A 12195-nucleotide genomic window follows, 5' to 3' on the forward strand; every position below is an offset into this window, starting at 1 on the left:
CTATTCAACTTTTCCCATGGAATACCTTAGAGACCTGGACAATGAGTAAGATAATGTCACTGGAGATATGGCAAGTAGAACTTCATCAGTTTTGAAAAATATGAAAGAAGTTCACCTTTCTTTTTCTGCTGTTTCTCCTGTGTGCATCAGCTTAACTCATGTTAAGCTTAGGAGAAATCTGTCTCTGCTAACAACTTGTTATCAGCTTGCTCTCAGTTAGCAAGAAAGACCTTGCACTGGAAGGACTAAACATTACAGCACAAAATAAAGATCAATCTGACAAGTCTTGAGATATGCTACAGGAGAAAAGAGGATATTAGGGACTAGGGACAGAAAAGTCTACTAAAAGAAAATGCCTTTATTCAAAAGACGTCACAGTAGTGTTTTTCCTCTCCTTTTTGTAAATGAAGAGCCTTCACTTCTGGTTTTCTGAGAGGAGAAAAACATACTGCTTTACCTAAAGTAACTTGCCTGTGGCTTTTGTTAACTGGCAAAGATAGGTGAAAGCTCAGACTGCTATACCATCATAAAGTTTCTTCATCAAATGCAGGAAAGCTGGCAGTGGCATGTAAGGATGATCGGCGCACACAGGTCACCCAGCCTATTAGTTTGATCATGGTAATAACTAAGGGGCAAGGAACCAGAAGCGAGAGCTGTCACAGACACCAGCCTCAGGATTTTGCAGGGGGAAAGGTCTTCTAAGAGGTACTGACCCAAGGGCTATGGTACCTTCCCACTGACAGAAAGTGCAGAGAGCTCTGTTAGGTCTTGTCTTGTCCTCACATAAGCAACCTATGTTGTCTACCTATATAAAAATCAGTTAGTCTGGAGTAAATCAGAACAACCCACTTTGCAAGCATGTTTGTTGCAGTATAAAGACTCTTTAAATTAGCAGGTGGTCACAATCATTGATGCAAGTACACTTGTGGTTACAGGTTGTGTCACTAAGTGTATTTTTAAAAGCAGAACATCTTTCTATCAGTGAAATTGCTTCCACGAGAGACTGATGATTAAGCTGTTTTTCTTCTAATCCATCCAAAAGCAGTGTGAAAAGTAACAGTGCTCAACTTAGACTTAATATAAATTGAAATGAGTGTAAAAGGAACAGAAATAGAAGTGTCCACACATACTTTGGAAGATTTATGAAATCACATACTAAGTAAACCATCCAAACTTCAAATGCAAATGTGCCCTTAGGTCTAACTACATCATTAGCAAAGCTCTGCCAGGAGAGAGTATGACTCTTTTCACTCTTTACTAAGAGGCTTATGCAGTTGAAAGCATGACAGTAGATGTTTTAAATCAGCTGAAGTTCAGTTATACTGGTATAGCTTAAGTCATTTCCCAGTACAACTGTATGCCAGCACCTTCCCACAGGGAGAGGAAACCTTATTGCAAAGCAATTGAGCTGCTGTGCTTAGTCTTATGTGCCTCCAAAGTCCATGGATTTTTGGAAAAAAAAATGGTGTCATAGTTGCAAGGAGAAAGAACACATTTGGCAGCAAGATGCAAGGCAGGCAACAAAGTAGATGTTAGCAAGAGGCAGTGTAATCACTGACCAGTCAGTATCAGAGTCACCAGGGCAAGTGCAAAGACTTGGAGGAAAGAGGAAGAGAGGAGATGGCAGAAGAGGAAGACCCATAGCCAGTCAAGGATTACAGACACGGGTCTCTGAGGGAATCACAGGCAAGGCCTTGAACCACATCAAGGAGTGGAGGACGAATGTTGCAGGTGTCATGGGAGCCCTGTGATCATCAGTGGTACGCTCCCGTGCTAATGGTTGCAAACAAGTTAGTCATCCAGCAAAAAACAGCACTTGAAAAGAAAGATGAAGGAAAGGAGAACTTCTTGTTTCAGGGCTACAGGGTGGGACCTCCCAGGACATGTTCTTTGAGCAAATTGTGAGTGAATAAGCAGGGAAGAAAAGGTCAGGAGTAGCCCAAACTAAAGCAAAGACTTGAACCCTCTGCAAAGCCCCATGTGGTCAGAATTTAATTTACATCAGTGGAGTACCTAGAAAGAGACTGTGCATGCCCCTCTGTGCAGGAATATGTCTGCATGTGCACCAACGGAAGAGAAAGGGGCCCAATGGGGCATGGGTGAGAGAAAACGTCTGCAGTCCGGAGCCTTGCTCCTGTTTGCTCATGTGATGCATAGGCACAAAATGAGCTCTTGTTTTCAGTAATCAGACTTCATCCCCCAGGGAAGACATGTTTCCATCAATAGAATCGGACATTTGGAAATTGCTTTGCCATCGCTCGATGGGCCATACGTCAACCATGGTGGGACTTGGGCCAGAACAACCCAAAGTTGTTACTGATGCCTCAGCCCAGGGAAAATAAGATGCCCTTCCCTTCTTCCAGGAAAGAAAGAACTTTCAGAAAGGTTATGAACTAACTCTATTTATAGTCGGGATCTAAGGGTACATACCAGGGCAACCTAGCTTACATTTAGGATTTGAATTTTAAAAAGTTTGAGTGATGTGGTAGGTGAATGGGAAAAGGGAGGGGTTTGGAGGAGCCACCCTCATTATTAATAAAGTCCAACTCTAACTGCCTGGAGGCCAGGGAAGCTGGAAAGCGGTCCTGAGCTCTCCCACCCCCAACGTAAGGGAAACGACACCCCTGTATTGAACTGCAGAAGAGGAGAGGATGGAGATCCTTTGTTTCATATAGAAAATTATGTTATGTAAAACTTTGGAAAATGTAGGTACCAAATAACTTTAAAGGCTAAAAGAACCAGCTTTTTGATAGGACAGGTAAAAAAAAATCTCACCAAAAAAAATGAAACAATCAAACAAATTAATTTTAACCTGCCGTTTCTTTCTTGCCACTGCAAAATCAAAAATCAACATGCTCTTCAAACCCTGAATATCTTCCATCCACAGGTTCCGAAAGGAAGTTAAATCAGTCTGACCTGTACAGCTCTCTGAAAGACAGAAGCCCATTCTTGGCTCCTTGAAGGGAAGGTTTATGAGATGAGACTACTAACACTGCCCATGAGCTTCAATTTTATTTAGCCAGTAGCATACTCTTTAGTTAAGCATCACATTTAAAACCGAGCTCTACAAATGCAGTCAGGAACTTGGAAGCCGAGTGCTGATAATGGGACATACACTTGTGCCTGGTACTCATTGCTTAGGTCCAATTAGTGGGACAGGATAGCACGAGGGGCTGGGAAGAGAGGACTCCTCGGCCATTGCCTATTTATTTGTGACCAACATACACTGCCAATGAGAGCATACCTCTCATAGGTACCCTTGGCCCCTATGAAGGAGGCATATCTCATACCCTAGAAAACAGGAATGCCTGGACACTTTTCCCTTAAGGTATGGTAGTAAATTCCAACACTGGGTCACTTTCAGCTGACACTCTGCTTACTGCAATCCTGAACTCTCACCAGAGGGTTTAACCTGCAGTTGCCAATTTAAGGCACTTTGCATTGCCACTGAGATCTGTGTCCAGCAGCTCTAGGGGCTCACATGTGAGTTGCTTGCAGTGTCCCAGCACACAGCACTCCAGCTCTCTGGGTGACTTGCCAAGAAAAATGAGTCTCCTGCTCAGTGTAATTAGCTCATCCCCACTCAAAATCTAGAGAAATCTGCACACAGGAAGGGGATGCTCACTTTGGGAGACATGGTGCTGGTTGCTCTCCAGGATGTAGGAAAGTGAGAAATCGGTTTTATTGTTGTTTTGTTTTGCTTTGTTTTTGTTTTTGTTGAGGGATGAAGGTGAGCTTATTTTTCTGTGAGAAAAAGAACTACTGATGAAATATGAGCTTGTGAAAGTCACTAGACTACCTCAGCAGTCAGCCCTTTCCAAGAAACCATTATCTGTTCCACAGCACAACACAAACCTCACACTTAATAATAAAGTGTATTTTGGAAAAGTCTAGTAGCCACGGGAAGAGAAAGAACAAGAGTGATCATTCCTCTGATCCAGAACAGCCATTCTCGCCTGCTAACGGGATGAAGTTCCCTGCCCTGGCTATAGACCAAAGTGGGCAGGAAAATATTACACAGTCTGTAGAACGATAAGAAAAAAAAAAAAGAGAGAGAGAGAGACTGCATTTCACCAAAAACAAGACAGGGCTGAGTTGCCCATGATTGTCTTTCCATAGCCATTGAAAACATTTCTTCCTGGGAATCCCTGTCCTTTCTACGTGACTTTCCAAACCCAGGCTTGACAAACCAGAACAGACAGCTCTGAAAATATATGTCCTCCTTTGCAGAGATAGGTCATGGGTCAGAGATTCAAAACAGATCCAGAATCACATTCCAAGCGCATGCAATGGGTCAAGCTATTCTGGGTTTAGAAAAAAAAAAACACAAACCAAACCAAAAAAAGCAAGAATTGTCAGAAGTTTTCTCCATTCCCTCTGCCTCAGCAAGAGATTCTGTGTCTTTGATACTTTCTTCCCTTTCTGCAGCCCATGGAGGGAACTGAAAGGTGGTGTATCCACATCTCTTCAGTTTCTCAGGTCTCAAACCCTAATTTTCATCTTTCTGTCTAGGTGTCTGCATTTAGCCTACAGAACACCCCTCTAACCTTTCCCTCCACTCTTGGTATTAATGTGGACGGCAACCAGCAGATCGTCCCCCTCACTCACAAGCAACTTACTGAGGCATCTTACGAGCCCAGCAGGCCATTCCTCACTTGATGCCCAGCAGGCAGGTTATCATGGAGTCCCTTTGGAGAACACAAACTGTACACACAGCTATCTGTGTGAATCAACCACCATCTTCCTGCTCTTTGAGATGACCTCTGCTGCAGGAGTATCCTCAGCACAAGCGTGGTGCCAGTTGGATGGTGGCTCCTACCAAGGAGATGACAGTCCTCCTCCCAGGAAGGACCCTTCTTTGTGTGGGCGTCCTCGGCAGAATTTGGGCACTCACAGTGGGGACAGGCAGCTCCACAACAGTCCCAGCGGGTCACGTCTCCAAACCCCAACAATCTTCTCTGTTTCTCCAGTTCAGCCAGACTCGTAGTCAGAGCAAACAAATTTGCTGGGTACTGGGAGATGCTTGCTCTGTATGTAGACATGCAGCGCCTATGCCTTCAGGGCAGAGATGAGCTATACTTGAGTGCACGTAAACTACTAAAACAAAGAACAAGATGACACAAAGCTCTCAATATCTTCCTGAATGTAGACTGCTCTGTTTGCTGACTTTTCCTTATTGTGCACCCAAGACATTTGGCTAATGTCTCTTATTGCTGCCTGGATAAGGCCAAGCTCCCTCCAAAACTAATTCACCAAACGCTCCTTTCACATACCTGGAGCAGCAAACATTTATGTCAGCCCCAGCACACTCCACAACCTGAATCACACAACGGCTGCAGACAGAACATGCATAACTCACATAGCACAAGCACGAGCTAAGACTGCTGTCATTTGAGGAATCGGTCTCAACTGCTCTTGCATAGGTTTTCCATAAGCAAAATGCCCCGTTTACTCCAATACAACCTCTACTGTTTCCCCTGCTGTAGATGCCAGCCTGGCTTGTAGCACCTTTCCATCCATGGCCTGCAGAGAACAAGGAGGCTGTCTGGGAGGCTCCTGGGCCAGCTCAGTCCCAGGGCTGCCTCAAGGATGTCATGGCTTCTCTTTATCTTACCCAAGTGTAGGAGAGATTGATTCATTAGAGAGATTGATTGGGCCATGGCCATGAACCACCCTTATTTTGTTGAGTTTTTAAGATGAGAGACTCAGAAATTACACGTTTCCATTAGGAACAGGAACAAAAACAAAATTACAAAGAGGACTTGGGAAGGGGCTCATTCAAGTATGTGGCAACAAGGCCTTTCCAACCAGCACTGGTCCCTGGCCATCTCTGTGCCCTCATGTTCAGCTGGGCTAGGCAGGCCTGCAGGGAAGAACACCCTCACCAGGACACTGCAGTTTCCACATAAATTCAAGAGCAGGCTGCTTTCTGGATTTACCCCATCCTGGGCAGCTCAGGAATCCTCCTGCCCCCCTAAGTAAAGGCAAGGCTTCAGCAGCAGCAGAGGGCAAGAACGTGCTGACTAGAGCATGGCTATCCAGCCCTGAAAATCCCTGCCTCCTCCTGTGGTCCAGGTTCAACTGAAACACTAATGCTGCTGACAACAACCAACCAATCAACATCTTGTTTGGCTTGTTTGTTATTGGTTTTGTATTTCTTTCTTCGAGGTTGTTTTTTTTCAGTAAAAGTTTGCAGCTAGTAGTTCCTTCTCCTCATTTTTCCATTTGCCCCTGTAAAAGGAGGTAGTGAGGGCTGAAGGGGAGGGAGCAGGAAAAATGGAATGGAAAGAAACAAAATGAGGGAAGGACAAGGGGAAAGAAAATTCAAGATCTTTTGGATTCTTTTATTTCTTAACAAAAGATTTTGCTCTTTTCCTTTCTGGAAAGAGGGCGGAAGGATCTTTGTAGTTAAAAAATAAAACAACAACAACAAAGCAAAAACAAAAGCATCCTCCCAACAATTAGGTGCTTGAAGAATGTGTGTCCTTTCTACTATAGACAAAGACTTTCGTCTCACTACTAGGAACAGCAGAGAACAGCTACCTCGTATCTTCTCTTCTACTTCAGCTTTAAATGCATTAGTTTTTGGCTAGCATCAATAATTAGAGAGAAAATTCTCTCTTCACTCAACACCATCCCTTTTAACTGTGTTTGCAAACCGGTGGTGTGTAGAAAGGGAGCACTTTTCCTTCAGATAGATTCAGAGGTCTCCAGCAATGCCTATGGAGATGTCTGTGCAAGTTTAAACTCTGCCTGCAGAGTTTAAATCCCTGCAAGCTGGGATTTCTTTTTTTTTTCCCTGCTTTTCAAACTGGGCACCTGGGTCATTGAGCTTTTTCTGAAACACCCTGTGATTCTGTCAATCCCAACCAAAGTGACTGGATGAATTTCCTGATCCTGGGAAATTTGTAATTGCTTTTAATGGGGACAGCTGTGCCCCCTCTAACTTTGTTCAAATAAGCTCCTTTCTAGAAAGGGTAGGACACCACTATCAGGTTATACATAAGCAACAGAGGAACTAGTTCATATAGCAGTTACTTTCAATAGCACAACTCCACATTTGCATCAAAAAAAAAGGTGTGAAGTCATTTAATTTCATCCACGATTTTCGTAGCATTATGAGATTAGCTCAGAAAAAGGACTGAACACATCTCACCAAGCACGCTTGCAATATGGCACTACCGTACGTCTTAAAGGCATGGTAACAGGATTAAAGGGGTTAAATGTTGTGCCAGGGTTACACAATAATCCTACGGGAAGGCCTAGTCTCAATCCCAAGCCTTAACTTCTCATTCTATTGTTTGAAGAACAGAAGAATTTTTCCTTCTCAAAACCAATACCCTGCCTGGCCCTGGCTGTGGCAGCTGCTGGCTTTTGTTCTGGCCATGTGAGGAGCCAGCAAATCATGGGCAACATCACACCCAACATCTGATGGGCTAAAGCCACTAGAAGGGAGAGGGGAAACAAACAAAATACTTACCATGAGACCTGACTGCAAGCCCAAGGATTTTAAGCTCTTCCCTCAAATTTTGCTGAAACATGACATTTAGTGCTTTAAAAATAAAATAAATAGTGTCTTATGTGATGCTGCAGTCCTTTGAAGGGAATCAAGAATGAAGTTTGCTGGCTATCTCTGTGTTTATTGTAAATCATCTCCAATCAATTTACAATATCCCAGAGAGGTATGAATTTTGATACTTGCCTTTTAGTGTTCATTTTGCCAGCAATTTTTACTTTTAATTTTTAATGAAGGAAATTAAAAGGGGGAAATTGCCCTGTACTAATTCACCAGTTAAATGCACAGAAAATTGCAAAAGATAAGGTTCCCATAGCAATTGGAAAGGTACTGCATTGCACAGATGAGGCCTGAATTTCCCACTTACATTCAGTGCTGGTGGTTTATCTACACGTAGCACAGAGACGAGTAATTACTTGGAACAAGGAACAAGGTAAAGGAGAAGTGGGATAGGAGCCTATGGCATCTGTGATTCTTTTTAATGGCAATTCTCCTGCATGTTTTGATATGCCATTTTTGCAACATAGCCATCCACTGGCATGTGTTCCACAGACCACATTAAAGGTCCTGAGGAGATCCTATCATCGGCTTTTCCTGTGATTTTAACTATGCAATTCCAATATGCGCTCAAGCAGGCTTTGGCACTGCATTTTACAGCAGCGCTGTGTAAAGTCCCGGTCTCTGCAGGACGATGTTGTGTAAAACTGCACCAAATGCTGTATTCAAGTGAAAGACCTCCCAGGCATTGCGTCACGGTCACGACTACCCTAGCAGGGTAATTTGACACAATCTGTTTCCGATGAACCCATCTTACCTATTAATTATCCCTTTATCTTTCATGAGTTTATGATCATTGTGCCCGATTATCTGTCTTCCTTATCCCTTGAGTCATCACAGCACAGGCCAGGGAGAAAAATCCTTCTCCCACCCTTGCCTTAAAGCTACTCTACAGTAGGAATCGGGCCCATCAACTCCTTTATTAAATCCTCTATAAAATGCCCCAGAAATGCAGTTAAATTTGTGGGTGTGCAGTCCCTGAGGTTTCGTTTCTCCCTTCTGTGCCGCAGTTCATTTTTAACTGACTGGTCTGGGACATTTCCTGCGCTCCATGATTTTTCTGAAAGAACGGTCAAAGGTTCAGCTATTCCATTCTTGGATGCATTTTCACTGGACCATATAGATTTGAATAAAGCAAGTCACCTAGATAGCTATTCCTCATCCCTTTCCATTCTGAGACTGCCTTGAGATCCTTCATCAATAACTATGATTACATTAAGCACTCTGTCACTCTCTTCCTTTTTAGTGACAACCGAAGCCGTAACTACTAATGCTGTAGTTTAGCCCTTTTATCATTGCCTGTGATATGTTGCTGGCTCCCTCTCCCTTCTGCACAGGTGACCTAGCAGTGCACTTTCCTTTGTCATCCTCCAGGTTCTTATGCACTTCTGAACCAACTCACTTATTCCCTGTGCTAATGCCCTGTGGTTTTGTGCCACTGCATCTCTGGCTTTTCTCCTGCACACCTTTATTTTCTGCCCTCTCTTACCACTGCGGTTTCCTTTCCTCTCCCCCAGCATGACCACATCTTTTTTCTTTTTGGTTGATATACAGCTTTTTTGCTTTTCTCTTTTTCCCCAGTGTCAGCACTGGAGGACACCTCTGACAAAAATCATTTTGCTCTCTGTCCAGGTGCTGACAGGGAGCTCCATTCCAAGGTGCCAAAAGAAATGCCGGCCCAGTCCACATCACCAGCCAGCCAGAAGGAAAGGGTGTCCCAGATACTTCTATCTCTGATGTGAAGGAGAGAAGGGGAGAGCCCAGGAGAGAAATGAAACTGCTTCAGAAAGAAGGAAACAATCCAGAATATGAAGGAGACATCCCCGGTTCTTTACAAGTGGGTTTCTCTCTCTACGAAGCCGAGCACCTCCTTGGCGGGAGGGGACAGTCTTTTGTGCTCTGGTTGAGAGCCGTCCCAGAGCTCCAGCACTCCAGCCACATGCTTCCTTGGTTGGGGCAGATCCTCCGCCGGGCAAACGAGCTGCTTTAGCCGCTGTAGAGAGGCAGGCAGAGAGAGGAAATCTCTATTAATTAAGCTGATAAGCCAAGTGACACCCAATAGCAATCCACAACAATAGCTGGGGGCAAAGGCATCTGGAAAGCTAATGCTACCAAATTCCTGCTCCTTTCCCACTGAATAGCTGTACAAGAGAGCAGGCTTGTTTTCCTACCTTGAAGGGGTCTCAGTGATAATTATTCTACCTCTGGGCTCAAAGCCGCACCATGGCATGATGATCTAACAAGACACTGGGCTCCTCAAAGACATATTTCTGGGAGGAAGGATGCCAGTGGTTAGCTAGCATGGTAGCTAGCATGGCCTCTAGTCCCCTGCTTTCACCACAGACAATTTTTTTTTTGTGGTCGTGGCAAAAGCTGTGTAAACCTCAATTTGTCTTCTTACGCCAAGCAGCAGTACTTCGCACTGACTTTGGTGGAGCTGTGGAGCTTTCAAAATGGTCTGGCCCATCCAAAGAGCTGCTCATCCACTGCTCGGTGTGGAAGCAACAGAAAAGTCAGGATCGTAAAGGACTCCCCGCCTTGCTTCAGCTCCCATGAAGCAGATGCTATGGTGCTATCCACCCCAGCATTCTTCCCTGGGTATAGCATTGCCTTCCCAGCGTTGAGGAACTCCTGCCCCATGGCACCAGCTCTGCTCCCCTCTTGCAGCCCCATGAACCATGGTGGGCAGGCAGGACTCGGAGGCAGGGGACCATCACAGCATTCATCCCCTCACCCCTTCTCCCCAGGAAGAACAAGGCTCACAGACGTTACTCTGGTGCTGTACCTACCTGTCCAGCCCCACACCAGCTCGCACCATGCCTCCTGGGCATGGCTACATCTGCCAGGGTTGCAGTGTTGTCCCTGTCCTCTACAATGCAGCTCTTGCTGCAGGGGGGTTGCCCTGCAGGTATCCCCAGTGCTGTCCCAAATTACTGGCTTTTGGGGCAGTTTATCATTAAAAAAAAAAATGTAAAGAACTCGGAGCTGGAGCTATTTGGGTGATATGTGCTACATTATCTTTCTCAGCCTGCAAAGACAGCATCTATGACTTTCTGATCTTTCTCATTTTGTTTCAGAAGCCCCTCTGGCACCACAAACCTTCCTGAAACCCTGAGACCCTTGTTGCAATGCAGTAACCTGCTGTGTCCTGCAGCCACCTGCCCAGCTTCATGGGGCAGCACATCATTTCCCTGATGAATACTAACTTCCACAGTTACTAACTTTTCCCTTCACACATTGTTTAGGCCAGTGTACGTTCCTCACTTACAGCGCACATTGCAAGCTGAAGCAGGCAATTCATCCACGACTCATCTGATTCATTTCAAATACTCCCACTCCTGGTGAAACACCTGCTAGAATTCAGGATTCCTCTCATTTATTCAAAAGTATTTACCCCATAATTTCTGATATCAGCCATGGCCTAAAGCTTCTCTGAGAGCAGTTCATTGCACATTTTCAGTGTCTGGAACTTGAGCTGTCTTAATCAGACACATTAAGAAACAACATTTGTGTTTCTTGGTCAGCCAAGTGTAACAACAGGAATCAGTTTGTTGCAGTGAGTGGTTATAATTACCAATTACAAACTTGCTTTCGGTGAATGGTTTGCAATATTCAATTGAAATGGACTATACCTCGAAGCGTTTGTGTCAGCAAAATAATTTATTACATTTGTGGGGCATGAGTGGAAAAAAGGAACAGGTAGAATTTGGAAACAAAACCAAAACTGGAAAAAATATTCCAAAATATATTGCACTGTTTGCTTTTATTGTCCCCTGAATCAGTCCAGGCTGCTTTCCTAAACCATGTCCTTGAGAGTTTCTTCATAATAATATAGAGTAAATGTAAAGTTCTTGGAAATTACACCTAATATCACCTAAAGCAGGGAAAATAGAAAAACTCTCAACCTGAAATTGTCAAATCAGTCCCTTGGATGAGCCATAAAATAGGCATTCATAGCAGCGTTTCAGTCCAAGGACTCAAAGCGGTTTGCCACAGGTGAAAAAATACTGCCAGTTTAACAGGTGGGACATTTAGACCATTATTTCAATGACAGCTCTGAGTCCTCATATAGACATATGAAATCTCTGAGCTGTGGAGAGTCCGACGTTATCAGCTGCACGGTCAAGCTCTTCAAACTGGCTGTGGGAATGGGAAGATGTATTACAACTAAATGGCCTTGAGCACAGGAGAGGGCTATAAGAAACAAGACTCAAGACCTAAGCTTGGAGCTAGTAGTATTGCAGAAACTTGGCAAAAAAAATCACCTGGACTTTCTCTTATTAGGAGGTTACATTTCCAAATGGAAGAGTATTGGAAGTGAGAGTGCTTGAGCACTTTTCCTTAAAGCAGTGTTCAATTGCCAAGGGATTTTTTTTTTTCAGGGTGCCACTACATTAGCCTTACACTAAGCCCTTTTTTAAGGGGATTACATGGGTGACACCTCAGTATGTCCTTGACTAGAGACCCTTTTGGGCTAATACAACTTTGTACATGTTTATATACCAGTGTTACTATTCCAGGGTCTTTTTAAGTCCCTCTTGACTTGACTTGAGTTGAAATGAGTTGGTCCAAAACCTACAGCAGGCTGTACGGTCCTCTGGCAGCACTACGTTAATCCGGGT

At 44.2% G+C, this 12195-nt stretch overlaps 1 protein-coding gene across 1 annotated transcript in view; it reads right to left on the bottom strand.

Moving 5' to 3' along the window:
- Window positions 1-7559: 7559 nt before the first annotated feature.
- LOC104564533 (sodium- and chloride-dependent betaine transporter) overlaps window positions 7560-12195 on the bottom strand; it is a 40160-nt gene continuing 35524 nt past the window's right edge. The window contains exon 15 of the mRNA XM_088521560.1: window positions 7560-9566. Within this exon, the coding sequence (XP_088377686.1) occupies window positions 9405-9566 (162 nt within the window). The 3' untranslated portion in view covers window positions 7560-9404. The remainder of the gene's footprint in view (window positions 9567-12195) is intronic.

The sequence above is a fragment of the Tinamus guttatus genome, unplaced genomic scaffold (genome assembly GCF_059628265.1).
Source record: "Tinamus guttatus ecotype Peru unplaced genomic scaffold, ASM5962826v1 Tinamus_guttatus_pri_ptg000125l, whole genome shotgun sequence".
Classification (NCBI taxonomy): Eukaryota; Metazoa; Chordata; class Aves; order Tinamiformes; family Tinamidae; genus Tinamus; species Tinamus guttatus.